Source organism: Myotis brandtii, unplaced genomic scaffold, assembly GCF_000412655.1.
Source record: "Myotis brandtii unplaced genomic scaffold, ASM41265v1 scaffold154, whole genome shotgun sequence".
In the NCBI taxonomy this organism is placed as follows: domain Eukaryota; kingdom Metazoa; phylum Chordata; class Mammalia; order Chiroptera; family Vespertilionidae; genus Myotis; species Myotis brandtii.
The window spans coordinates 10318500-10333410 of NW_005355584.1; the positions used below are offsets into that span (position 1 = coordinate 10318500).

The 14911-nt window shown below is 40.5% G+C and overlaps 1 protein-coding gene across 3 annotated transcripts in view; it reads left to right on the top strand.

Annotated features, from left to right (window-relative positions):
* ROCK1 (Rho-associated, coiled-coil containing protein kinase 1) overlaps window positions 1-14911 on the top strand; it is a 134882-nt gene that overhangs the window by 11305 nt on the left and 108666 nt on the right. For all 3 annotated transcript variants that reach the window (XR_001361160.1, XM_005861605.2, XM_005861607.2), the window contains exon 2: window positions 13932-14013. Coding sequence is in view for 2 of the 3 variants with exons in the window: in XM_005861605.2 (XP_005861667.1) it covers window positions 13932-14013 (82 nt within the window). In the remaining variant the exon portion in view is untranslated. The remainder of the gene's footprint in view (window positions 1-13931; window positions 14014-14911) is intronic.

Here is a 14911-nt window from a genome sequence, read left to right on the forward strand (position 1 = left end):
AGCCCAGTGAAGCACCCCAACTTCTCTTTCAGGTAATTGTCAGCAACACAGCAGTAAATATCAACATGAAGCAGATTATTATTGTAGATCACGCAGGGAGAACAAAGGATAAAATATTTAACTGCAGCAGTATTTGACTATATTCTGCACAGTTACAAAACCTGAAGTCATTTTCAAGGTCCACCATTTCTTACTTTTCAGTTGGGTCAAGTTTCTAAACTTTCTAAATCTCCGTTTTCCAGCTAATGAAAAGAAAATAGGATTCCACCGAGTCGCCTATTGACCTACTGTAGGACTTCTGTACCTTAAATGAGATGAGGCACGGAAAATGCTTCACAGACATTTGGTTAAAGTGTAAAATGTTTCCACCTGTGTTCCTGGGGTGAAGAAACTGCAGGGACTAGTTGCTAGGGAGAGGAAGCCAGACGTTGCTATGTGATGTCATTACCCAGAGCCCACAGTGACCGTTTCTGGGCTGGGCTGTGGGCCGCATTTTGCGCCATGGAGTCTTGGCAGCGTTGACTGCGATTTGGTGGGGTGTCACTTCAGGGTGGTGGTGGGGCCTGTGTCCCACTTGGGGGAAGCCAACTGTTGGTTTGTCTGCGCCAGGTCTGTGGTGCTGGCCAGTGTGTGTCATGGCAGCTCCTGCATCGAGCGTCTGCCCCCTGGTGGTCAATGTGCATAATAGTGACCGGTCAGACAGTAGGAGGGACATTTAGCATATTAGCCTTTCATATATATAGATAGGTGGGGCATTTTCCCCCGTGATATCTGAATTTTGGATGAGATGCCAAAAAGCCAATAAATACCCATTTTTATTAGACATTGTACATTCATTACTTTATTTAATCTTTGCAACAATACTTTGGGCTGGGTGAGGCAAGTATTTTTCTCACTTTGTAAATGAAATGAAACCTTAGAAAAAGTAAATGAGTTGCCCAATGGCATATAGCCAGCAAGTGGCAGATTTTCAGGTCCTTAGTCTATAGTACAGTAGAATGAGCACCAAAGTTGTAGATAACATGCCACAAAGAAAAGTGTTTCCATAGCACTTAGGAGGGTGCTTTGTATACAGAATGCACCAACTGAAAAATATTTAAATTGATTAAAAAGTATGGAGATTGGTAAAAAATGGAGAGGGGGAAGATGAGCTCTGAAGTAGTAGGGAAAAGATTGTTTATTGTTTGGGTTGGAGCACTGGTCCAGAACTTGACTGGATGAGAGATGGCAGCTAGTTCTTTGACCAAACCTGTAGAGTATTGCAATGTTCAAATAGCTGCCTGCTAACGCATATCTTTGCTGGATTTGACTTATCTGGAAAGTGAGTGTTGGTAGTCAATCTAAGTTATGAAACATGGTGATTTGAAGTAGAATCAAATGAACAGTCACAATGGTTATGATTAATGACATGTACATAATTTAACAGTAGGCAATAGTAATATTTCATTAAATAGGTATAAAGTAAAATATGGGAGAACTGGGAAAATGTTAAAAAATTAATATTCCTCTATTTGGTAAATGGCTTACTGTCGTATAACAGAACTGAACATTTATCAGGGGCTGGGCATGGGATGCGGGATTAACTACAGAGAAGTATGAGGGAACATTTAGGGTGACGAAGTGTTCTGTATCTTGATTGTGGTGGTGGTGGTAGTGGTGTTTGTAGTTACATAACTAAACTATATGTTTGACAAAATTCATAGAAATAAACCCTAAAAAGGGATGAATTTTACTTTATGTAAATTTACCTCAATAAACCTTTAAAAAAAAGGACTTCTAGCCCTGACCAGTTTGGCTCAGTGGATAGAGCGTCAGCCTGCGGACTCAAGGGTCCCAGGTTCGATTCCGGTCAAGGGCATGTACCTTGGTTGGGAGGCAGATGATCGATGTTTCTCTCTCATCGATGTTTCTAACTCTCTATCCCTCTCTCTTCCTCTCTGTAAAAAATCAATAAAATATATTTTTTAAAAAAAGGACTTCTTAAAAAGAAAGAAAAAAAAACTTGGTTAAGGCATGAATGGTACCATGACGGAACTGTACATTTATTTGTTACTATCAGTAATATGGCCTTTGGATATGAAGGATATGTCTATGTATGACTTATGTGTATGTATGTATCACTTGGGAAGGACCTATTCTGACTGTATTTTGAAGTATGACTTTTAGAAAACAACTGATAATATTTGTGGTCAGTGAGAAAATTAAAGCTTTTAGGTAAAAATTAGAATTTTGGATACTTGTATCTGCTACCTGAGCTTGACAGCTTCCCAATGCCTGAAAACTTTTATCATGGGGTTATAATGACATTACATATGATTTTTCAATATTGTATGATGAAATGTCAACTTTTGGAAGAGTTCATTCATACTTCCGTGAGCTTTTCTAACTGACAAATGCATGATGTCATAAGATCATCCATGAGTAAAAGATCCACTCAATGTGCAAGATAGACCAATTTATTTTAATGTTGCAAAGGGGGTGCAAAAAGTTCATATGTACAGCCCGGTCAGTGTGGCTCAGTGGTTGAGCGTTGACATGAACCAGGAGGTCATTGTTTGATTCCTGGTCAGGGCACATGCCCAGGTTGCAGGCTCAGTCCCCAGTGGGGAGTGTGCAGGAGGCAGCCAATCAATGATTCTCTCTCATCATTGATGTTTCTATCTCTCTCTCCCTCTCCCTTCCTCTCTGAAATACATAAAAATACATTTAAAAAAAAGTTCATATGTACATTTTCAAATTCCATATTGCAACTGACCTTTAAGAAACACCTCTTGTCATGTTTGGTGTGGAAAACAACTTCCACAAATATTTGAAAATGCTGTTAATGTACTCTTTCCTTTTCCAACTAAGTATTTATGTGAAGTCAGATTTTCTTACCTCAACCAAGACAATGTATTGCAACAGATTGATAGCTTTGATAGTCCAGCCATCTTCTATTAAATGAGACAATGGAGATTTGTATAAGTGTAAAATAATGCCATTATTATCAATTAAAAATAGTATTCAAAATGTTTATATTAACATGTTATAAATTTATGTTTGTCTTTTTTTTTTAATATATTTTATTGATTTTTTACAGAGAGGAAGGGAGAGGGATAGAGAGTTAGAAACATCGATGAGAGAGAAACATCGATCAGCTGCCTCCTGCACACTCCCCACTGGGGATGTGCCCGCAACCAAGGTACATGCTCTTGACCGGAATCGAACCTGGGACCCTTGAGTCCGCAGGCTGACGCTCTATCCGCTGAGCCAAACCGGTTAGGGCTTATGTTTGTCTTTTAATCAGTGTGCTAAGACTATTAACTTTTAATGTAATTATTAATACACTAGAGCAGCGGTTCTCAACCTGTGGGTCGCGACCCCTTTGGCAGTTGAACGACCCTTTCACAGGGGTCGCCTAAGACCATCCTGCATATCAGATATTTACATTACGATTCATAACAGTAGCAACATTACAGTTATGAAGTAGCAACGAAAATAATTTTATGGTTGGGTCACAACATGAGGAACTGTATTTAAAGGGCCAGAAGGTTGAGAACCCCTGCACTAGAGGTCTGGTGCACGAAATTCGTGCATGGGGGAGGGGAGACCCCCTCAGCCCAGCCTGCACCCTCTTGCAATCCAGGACCCCTCAGGGGATGTCCAGTCCCTCGGGGGATGTCCGACTGCTGGTTTAGGCCCAATTCCTGTGGGATCAGGCCTAAACAGGCAGTCGGACATTCCTCTAGCAATCCAGGACTGCTGGCTCCTAACTGCTCACCTGCCTGCTTGCCTTATCACCCCTAACCCCTCTGCATGCCTGCCTCATCATCCCTAACCCCTCTGCATGCCTGCGCGCTCCTAACTGCCTCTGCCTTGGCCCCCGCCGCTGCAGCTTCGTCTGGAAGGACGTCTGGAATGACGTTCAGAAGGTCATTCAGCTGTCCGGTCTAATCAGCATATTATGCTTTTATTATTATAGATTGGAATTTAAGTCTGCCAGTTTATTACTTGTTTTGTGTTTATTCCCTGTGTTTTCATTTCTGTTTTCTTTTTCTGGCTCCTTTTGGTTTATTTATAATTTCTTGAGTATTATAAATAATACTCAAGGCCCATCCATGTTGTCTCAAATGGCAAGATTCCCTTCTTCTTCTTCTTTTTTTTAATGGCCTGATAATACTCCATTGTATGTATATATACCACAGTTTCTTTATCTGTTCATCCATTGATGGACACTTAGGTTGCTTCTATGTCTTGCTATCGTAAATAATGCTGGTTGCTTGTTGATTTTTGAATATTGAATAAGTATTGAATCTTTGGAATAGATCTTTGGAAACTTTAAGAACTTTTACATCTTTATTGGTTATGGTGTACGATTGCTTTTATATATTGCTGAATTCTATTTGCTAATATTTTAAGGATTTTAAAAAATATTTTTAAATTGATTTTTAGAGATAGAGGAAGGCCTATTTGGCACTATATACATGCCGATGTTCTTTAGGACAATTATAGTGCAAAAAAATTAAGTATTCTAAATATTTAGTAAAATGTACAATGACACTTCCGAATCAGTCCCCAACTAAGTGTAGACTTGAGTAACTTAGTTGGGGACTGATTCAAAAGTGCCCATTTAGAGATTGATACATGTAGAGAAAATGAGTCATAGGAAGCATTGTCATATATATAGTAATGTCACACTGGTTAAATAAATTTTAATTGTTTTTAACATCAGAAGTTGTTCAAATTCCCTGAGGAAATTCTGTTTTCATTTTCATATTAGTGCTTAATCTTGAGAAATTTCTTATCTCTTTACCCAGCAAAGAGATTTATATGTGCCAAAAATATTTTCTTTAAATGGTACATGTTCTGTCATCAAGTTTAACAGAAGTCTTTTAGTACCAAAGGTCAGCCTATTTTAGAAGTAGTTTGGGTTTTCGGAAGCCTTGGTTTTAGCTGCCATAGTACTAATGGATTTTTTTGGTAGTTTCTCATAAAACATGTTCATGTTTAGAATAGTAAACATTTAGATTTTGAAATTTTACTTAAAAATGTTTTTTTATACATAGTATACCTTTCCTAGTGCCATTATATTCTCATTAGAGACCCGGTACACGAAATTCGTGCACTCAGGGGGGTGGTGTCCCTTAGCCTGGCCTGTGCCCTGTCACAGTGCGGGAGCCCCGCAATCGATCGCCTCAAAGAGGTAGGCCCCGCTCACCCATCCGGGGCTCCTCGATGGATTGCCACAAAGAGGTAGGCCGGAGCTGGGGGTCCCACTTCTGCGATGTGCAGAGCCAGGAGGCAGGACCCCCAGGCAGGTGTGCACTCAGGGGGGTGGTGTCCCTCAGCCTGGCCTGTGTCCTGTCACAGTGTGGGAGCCCCGCAATCGATCGCCTCAAAGAGGTAGGCCCCGCTCACCCATCCGGGGCTCCTCGATGGATTGCCACAAAGAGGTAGGCCGGAGCTGGGGGTCCCACTTCTGCGATGTGCAGAGCCAGGAGGCAGGACCCCCAGGCAGGCCTCACCTCGCAGAGGCGGGGCTCCTAGGCAGGCTCTGTGCAGCGCAGGCAGCCTCAAGCCCAGCCCCACCCACCTGCGAGTGCCCGCTGTACATGAAGCCATCTTGTGACGGTGTGAGGGCATCATGGCGTGACAACCACTTAGGCTTTTATTAGTAAGGATACCTTATAAGAAATGTATTATTACTAGTAGATGTAATCCTAAATGATATTTTACACAGGACTCTAATTTTTATAATTCAAAACTATCCAGAGAACTAGAATTTGCAGCAGTGTTCAGTTGAATAATTGCTCCTGCTTTTCCTTTTGCTTAAGCTCTGTTGTGAGGTAACACAACTGGAGCTTTCCCCTCTCCTAATGCCAGTACTTCTTAAGAAATATGAAATGTAAATGTTCATTCTTTAGAGGTCCTTGTAAAATGTTATACTTATAATTAAACATACCTACTTTTGTGTGTTTATGTGGAAGTATTTCTCCAGTGTGATTAGCTTCTTTCAAAATATATTGCTCTGACTGATCTACTGTCATTGGTAAACCATGAGTATTAAATAATTTAATTATTGTAAATCTTTGACATTGATTGGCTCCTGTCTTATATGTCCTCTCCCCTACAAATCTTAAATTGATGGTTAAGCTAGATGATGGACATTTTGTAAAAGTAGAAGGTAACTTTCTTTCATGTCTTAATCATAAAATTAAGTGAAGAAGTAAGTCGTAGGACAACATGCTTTGGCTGTCATTCCTTGTGAATTGTTTTTGCTCTTGGAGGAATGTTAATTTCTGTTAAGGTCCTGAATCCTGATATTATAATATGGACTTTAGGAAGTGGGGAAGTCTCATTTGTCATTATTTTACAGAACTTGGGAGTATTGAATAAAAGTCCGAATTCCTTGCTCTAGTTTATGGCTGCATATAGACATTCCTTGTGTTTGTGTAGCTTCTTCACTGCATTAAAGTGGAAGCCTGTGTCCTTGTCCCCCACCTCAGTGTTTTGACTCCCCTTAGCCACTGTTGTTATATGTTTTAGATTATGCTAGAAGAATACCTTCTTGCCCATTCTATTTCTCTGATAAAAGGCATATAATTTTTGCTTATGGATGATACTGAAAAGCCATATACCATCTCATACAACTATAAGTCCAAACACCTAGTGTCCTTACACAGTTAGTGGAGGCAGCTAGTTTCCATTAACAAATGCATGATCAAATTCTGTGGTCTAGCAAAAGTCATATGCCCCATGTTTAAAAAAAAAATCATAGATGGAATTACTACAGTGGGGAAAGGTTTAACATATTGACCTAAGATTTATTCTTTATTATTATTATTATTATTGCTTAAAGTATTACAAAGGGTATTACATATGTCTCCTTTTTTCCCCACCCTTGACAATCCCCTGGCCTCCCCTACCCCCCAGTGTCTTATGTCCATTGGTTATGCTTATATGCATGCATATAAGTCCTTCAGTTGATCTCTTACCCCTTCTGTCCCCCTACCCTCCCCAGCCTTCCCACTGCAGTTTGACAGTCTGTTTGAGGCACTAAGATTTATTCTTAAGTTGTTCTTGTTTTTTGTTTGTTTTTTTAATGCTCACTGGAAGAATGAGGATATTTTTCCATTGATTTTTAGAGAGTGGAAGGGTGCGGGGAGGGAGAGAGACAGAGAAGAGAGAAGAGGAGAGGGAGAGAAACATCATATGAGAGAGACACATTGATTTGGTTGCTTCCCACAAGCACCCCAATGGGGGCATGGGGGGGGGCCGGGATTGAACCTGCAACCCCTGTACATGCCCTTGACTAGGAATCGAACCTGAGACCTTCTGGTACACAGGCTGATGCTCTAACCATGGATCCATGCTGGCCCGGGCTACTCTTAAGTTTTTATGACCACATCACTAACTACAGTGTCTGTTTTCTCTGTATGTCATTTCTATCATTAGTGAGATTTACAGAACTTCAAATGTCAGTTAAAGAAATAAAAAGAGGGAAGTGGACTAAGGGACCAAACACTTCACATTCTTCACTTATTTAATTCTCATAAATCTAGTATGAGTTGTAGGTAGTTATCTTTATTTTACGAAAGAGAACACTGAGGCTCAGAAAGATTATTTGACTTGTCTTTACAACAGTAGCATACAAATACTCATGTGTCTTTTTTTAAAAAAAGCTTTTACTTTATTTTTTAATGTTTCAAATATTTGAGCCCATGGAAGTAATTTTATTATTAAACACTAGAGGCCCGTTGCACGAAGATTCGTGCAATAGGCCTTCTTTCCCCTGGCTGCCAGCACCAGGTTTCCTCTGGCACCTGGGACCCAGACCTTCACTCTGGCCACCGCCTTCCATCTTCGCTCTGGACACAATCTTCGCTGTGGCTGGAGCCTTCAGTCTTTGTTCCTCGCTCTGGCGGGAGTCTTCAGTCTCCCGCAAGAGCTGCTCCTGTAGCTTCTTCCACCCCCCACCCTCCCCCTCATAGCTTGATCACTGCTTTGCCTGCAGACCTCGCCGACGGGCTCCTGGGTTCCAGGGGGACGCCTTGCTTGCAGCCCGGCTTTCCGATCACGATCATGATCACGGGCCGCAGGCAAGGCAGCTCCTGGGTCCCGGGGGGTCGCCTTGCCTGCGGCCTGGCTTTCTGGCGGCTCCTGGGTTCGCACACGGAGGCCTGGATGGCGGCTACCGATGTCCCGCCCTGCCTGCAGTATGCAAATTAGCCACCATCTTTGTTGACGGTTAATTTGCATATCACACTGATTAGCCAATGGGAGGTGTAGCGAAGGTATGGTCAATTACCAAGTTTGTCTGTTATTAGATAGGATGGCTCAAAAAATCATTCTTCATAGTTCTGTTCTGTTATCCGAACATTTACCAGAGTGATACTTTTTGTCAACCCCATCTTGCCCCAGTCTCACCATTGAATGGGCAGTTCTCTTGCCCTTTCACTGCAACAAGTCCTATTGCCTTGATTAATGCTGTTTCAGTGCAATGGCATTTATTGAGCTCTTACTGTGTATTTACGTTTGGATGGTTTTAGTCACAAGAAATAGAAAATGTAATGTAAATTGAGTTAGGCCATAAGGAAAATGTATTAAGAAAATGTACTGGATATAGTGGCTATAGAATAGGTTAATTCATTGGTTCAACAAACATCAGGGACTCAGGTTCCTTACATCCTTTAGCTCTGTTGTCCTCATTGTGTTTGGCTTTGTTTTCTGCCAACATCTCTTGAGAATGCAAATGGCTGCTGTTCTTTAAGGTGTCACATACAGACATGACAATTTCTCATTAAAGGAACGACTATATCTTACATGTATCTTTTCAAAAGAGAAGAATTTTTTTCCAGAAACCTTTCTGTAGGTTTTCCCTCATGTCTCATGTACCAGATTATTACTATGTTCCTCTCTTTAAGCTGAACACTGGCAAGAGTAATGAGCCTCCATGTTTGCCTTGGGTTAGACTAATCAGAACCAGCTTCCTGGAGCTGGAAAAGATTTCTTCTTCCTTGGAAGCTCATAGTCTCTTGAAAGAAGGTGAGTAGCTGAAACAAAATTAGGGTTAAATTAGGAAGGTAGAAATAATTATTGGAGTAGGATACCAACAGTATCCACTATGCTACCCGTCCGCTAAGCACCTTGAGCAAGCTACAACATAGCTTGCTCAAGGTGCTTGAGATGTAGCTGTGAAGATTGAAATAAAAAATAACTCTAATAAGGAGTTGTTTTTTTTAAAATATATTTTTATTGATGTCAGAGAGGAAGGGAGAGGGAGCGAGAGAGATAGAAACATCAGTGATGAGAGAGAATCATTGATCGGCCGCCTCCTGCATGCCCCCCACTTGGGATCGAGCCTGCAACCTGGGCATGTGACCTGACCAGGAATCGAACTGGCGACCTCTTGGTTCCTGGGTCGATGCTCAACCGTTGAGCTACACCCGGCTGGGCATAATAATAAGGAGTTTTAATAGGTAGTTTAGGGAAGGTTATTCAGAAGAGGAAGTAATAGTATAGTAGAGAAAATTTAGGATTTTGAGCTTGTGGTATAGTAGAAAAACCATAGGATTTTGTGTTCTAGCCATTGTCCTTTCTGTTGTGTTTTTTTTTTCTAACATGTTTTTATTGATTTCAGAGAGGAAAGTAGAGGAGAGAGAAATAAAAACATCAATGATAAGAGAGAATCATCGATTGGCTGCCTCCTGCATGCCCCACACGACGATTGAGCCCGCAGCCTGGGTATATGCCCTAACCAGGAATTGAACCGTGACCTTCTGGTCCATAGGTTGATGCTTGATGCTCAACCACTGAGCTACGCCGGCCAGGCTGTACTTACTGTTATAATTAGAAGAATGACTGGTGATTTTCTATTAATTTTTGAAGAATGCATATTGGGTTTAAATATATATGTTTATTCCTAATTTCATTTTTAAGAAAATGAGATTTTTAAAATTATGTTTTTATGACCATGTTATGTATATCTCTAACTACTAGACTAAGAGTTAGTATTTTGATCTTTCACAGCTTACCAGTTAGCTGTGTGGCATTGGGCAAGTCAGTTAATATTTCTGGTTGTTATTTGCCTTGGGTATAAAATGGGGCATTAAGGTAAATTTTGAGGTTCTTTTCTATCTAACATTTAGTAATTTTTCTAAAATCTTATTTGGAGTAAGAATGGAGGCAATTGTTTTAAATATATTTACCAAAGAGAGCTAAAATTTAATATATCCCTCACTGTTTAAAGTTTTATTTGATATTAGAAAATAGTCTGAGCTAATATAAATTTAGATGTTCTGAACTTTTTAAAACTGGATGTGTCTTTGGAAGTAAGTATTTGTTAGGGGTTCTTAAAATAATAGTTATCATAAAGTATAATGATATATTGAGGTTATCGTACTATACCTACTTGCATTTCCCAGACAACGTTAAGATGTCAAAATTTGGCCTGAAATTATTCTTGTGTAGCTAATAGTATAGTAGTCCCCCTTATCCACAGGGAATGTATTCTAGACCCCCAGTGGATGCCTGAAACTGCAGATAGTACTGAACCCTATATGTACTTTTTTTTTTCTATACATACATACACTTAATGGCTTCTCTTTGGCATATCTGAATTGTCAGCATCACTGCTCTTACACTTTGAAGCCATTATTAAGTAAAATAAGAGACAAGCATTGGGATACCACAACAGTGATCTGATAACCAAGATGGTTCCTAAGTGATTAAAGGGGGTGGTGGCGTATACATGTAGATACTCTGGACAAAGGGATGGTTCAGGTCCCTGGCGGGATGGAGTGGATGGTGTGAGATTTCATTGTGCTACTCATAATGACACAAAATTTAAAACTTGAATTGTTTATTTTTGGAATTTTTCATTTAATATTTTTTGGACCAAGGTTGACCATGGGTAACTGAAACCATGGAAAAGGGGGGGGGGGGAGAGGAATACTGTACTTGCACTCTCCTGTAGTCCATATTATTTTTTGGAGTGACACGATACATTGAAACTTAGTGTCTAGTCTAAGAAAAATATTATTTCTTGGATATTGTAATGCCTTTGCTATTGAACATAAAAATTGTAGCTTTATTGTACCTTTTATGCCTACTCATCCAGGTTATTTTTTAAGGCACTGTAGAAGAAAATGAGATATTAACTGTGGTGTCTGCCATAACTTAAAATCTAGTCAAAATGTAAAAAAATATATTCATCTTTAATTTACCTTTGCCTAGAAAACAGTTAATTCAAATATTTAGTGGTTTGGTTTTTTTCTATTTAGAACAAACCAAACATCAGCTGGTCTTTCTAAACAAATCCTATATAATAAAAGGCTAATATGCAAATCGATCAAATGGTGAAACGACCGGTCACTATGATGCGCACTGACCACCAGGGGGCAGACATTCAATGCAGGAGGAGCTCCACTCAGCCAGAAGCCAGGCTCATGGCTGGCAAATGCAGCAGCAGTGGCGGGAGCCTCTCCTGCCTCTGAGGCAGCGCCGCTAAGGATCAACTGCCAGCCATCAGTTGGACATCCCCTAACAGTGGTTCTCAACCTTCCTAATGCTGCGACCCTTTAATACAGTTCCTCATGTTTTGGTGACCCCCAACCATAAAATTATTTTCGTTGCTACTTCATAACTCTAATTTTGCTACTGTTATAAATCGTAATGTAAATATCTGATATGCAGGATGTATTTTCAGGAGTCGAGACCCACAGGTTGAGAACCGCTGCAAGGGCTCCCAGACTGCGAGAGGGCGCAGGATGGGCTGAGGCCCCTCCACTGCCTGAGTGCACGATTTTCATGCACCGGGCTTCTAGTTCTCATATAAAGATTCTCATCTCTTTCTGTAAAAAGAATGAACAAATATTCAAATGGCTTATTAAGACTCTAATAAATGTATCTCAGGGATAGATAAACTTGTTTTAGTGGAGGAGTTTTTTCTTCAGACATGCACAAATCTCTGAATTTTGAAAAGACAATAAGGGCGGGTTGATCTCTTCAAGCAGTCAACAACATTGGTATTATTAGCCTTCTTTTCCATTGTCAGTTTCCAGTTCATGCATTGATATATTTTAAAGCTTTGACTCTGTTTTTTGATTTTGTAGGGGAATATTTAAGTATTCTACAATAACTGGGTGATTCACACCTGTGGCTTAACACAAAGTATAAAATCTATGTTCTCTGTTTTTTTTTCTCCTTTTATGAACACGACTGTACAGGGTTTGCAGAAGGTGCATCTTCTTTTGCTGCGCCTTTCTTTATTTTTGGGCTCTACTGGGGAAACTAGATTTCTCCAGCTAAATAAAATGAAGATTACTTGGGTTATCGGAATGTTCCTCCTATCGCATTCCCACGTAACTGATTGTTACACCTTCACATTGCCCTGCACTTGCTTAGAAGTAAAAGTAAACGCCTATGTTTGTCCTTTACTAATGGCTGCCCTAGAAAGTGCTTCAAGGAAAGAAAAAGAACCCTTATTAAAACCCAATATCTATATATATAAAACCCTAATATGCAAATAGACCGAACGGCGGAACAACCGAACAACTGGTCACTATGATGTGCGTTGACCACCAGGGGGCACACACAGAATATAGCAGGCGTCGGCAACAGGTGGCAGGGCATGGAACATGGTGGGCATTGGCCGCGATGGGATGGTGGAGCAGGTATGGGAGGGCACCAGACTAAGGTGGGGCACCGGTCGCTGTCACTGGGGCAAGCCTCTGGTGGTTACTGGAAATTCTTTGCTCCCGCATGCTGCAGTCCTGCAGGGCACTCGCACCTGCTGCCGGTGCTGGCCCCCCTCACACCCGCTGCTAGTGCCGGAGCCACCACTCGCACCCACTGCCGGCACCCAGCGCTGGCCCCGATCACTCGGCGTCATCAGCGGGTGCGAGCACCAGCTGCCAGCCCTGATCGCCCCTCAGGGCTTCTCCACCTCCCCCTGCTCCTGAGGGGCGATCAGGGCCGGCAGCCGCCACTTGCACCCACTCCTGGCACCAGCCCTGCTCGCACCCACTGCCAGCGACGGCCCTGCCTTCACCCGCAGCTGGCACTGGAGCCGCCACTTGTACCCGCTGCCAGTGCCCAGCACTGGTCCCGATCGCTCGGCACTGTCAGCAGGTGTGAGCAGCGGCTGCCGGCCCCGATCGCCCCTGAGGGCTTCTCCACCTCCTTCTGCTCCTGAGGAGCGATTGGGGCAGCAGCCACTACTCACACCCACTGATGGCGCCGGCCCCGCTTGCACCCGCTGCTGGCGCCAGCCCCAATTGCTCCGCGTTGTCAGTGGGTGTGAGTGGGGCCAGTGCCCTCAGCGCATGGGAGCAGCAGCGGCAGCGGGAGTCGGGTTGCAGGCATACAGGGAACTGGGGGCCGCGGTGGGAGGGGCTGGGGATGGACGTGGAGGATGGGTCCAGACCTGCCCCTGTGTCCTGGGCAGCCTCATGGCCCACAGTTCCTTTAAAGGTGCACGAATTCGTGCACTGGGCCCCTAGTATTTTTATAATTAAAAGTATATATAACTGCTGAATTTATTTTACACTAAACTTCAGGAACTACTATTTAGGTACTTGTAAAATATGTGTGGGCACAAAGATAGGCCATTTGTGTTTGATGACTATCTGAAATAAAGATAAATGCAGTAGTAAGTGAGAGAGAAAAAGGCATGTGTTGAAGTCAGTTGTAGCCAATTAGTGGTATGTCGCTGCTCCTCTGTCTGGGAGAGTTAGAATGTGAAAAATCTATATATGAAATAAAAGCAAATGTTCTTTTATGCCAGTACTCATGTAACCTTATATAAAGTGTCAAGTGAATGCAAGATGTATGAGAGAGAGAGAGAGAGAGCTAATTAAAAATTAAGAGGTATATTTTATTCTTTACTCATAAAAAAGGAAAGTTCATAGAGTGATCCAGAAAACTAACTGTTTGTTTTTTTATTTGTTTAGGATGGATTGGATGCTTTGGTATATGATTTGGATTTTCCTGCCTTAAGAAAAAACAAAAATATTGACAACTTTTTAAGCAGATGTAAGTAATTTTTGTGAAGGTTAATTACAGATTATATATAATGAAATCTTGACTTAGATAATTCAAGCCCTTTTCCCCCCTTCTATGTACTCTTTGGTTATTTCATCAATAGTTTGTACATAAAATGAATGAAATGGGAAAGAAACTTTATTAGTCAGTTTGGGTGCTTATTAGGAGAATCTATAAAATATTTTGCAGATTAGGGAATGAAAAGTAAAGGGCTAAAATAAATATATTAAAATAAGCGTATATATATATATAATATATACATGCACATTAAATTTCAGTAAGGTTATATTTATTCTCTATTTTTCTGTTATAAATGAATTAGCTATTATATTTTAATACTTGCAAGTAAAAATAGATTACATATGAAAATCCCACCTGAGATATAGGAATTTTCTTTGTGAAAGTGGGCTTTTATTTAATTTTTACAGATACTCTTTTCTAAAAACATTATTTTGGACTTAATATTTTACATGATCATTTAAAATTTTGATTAAAGAACTTATTGAAATTGTTTCAAGAACTTGATAATAAGATTTTAGATCATAAAATCTTCCCTATTCCATTTCTTTATATCAGTTTCCTAAACCATACATATTGATATATTTAGGTTGGGTTGGTTTTTGTGTTGTCTTTCAATTTTGGTTACACATGTTTGGTTATAAAAGTTTTATTTTTCTAAGAATTCAAACGTTTTTACTTTGTTGTAATTTCTTTTATCATTTGTACACTTGGAAATATTGCCTCAGAATTTTACTTATCAATTTTATGTTTAGTTTTCTGTTTTTTTTAAATAAAAATATTTAGCCTTAATTTTATTTTGAAATATGGTTCCAGAGTCTGAATGGGGACTTTTTAAGTATAAAGGTTTTTTAAAATTTCTCACATCTTA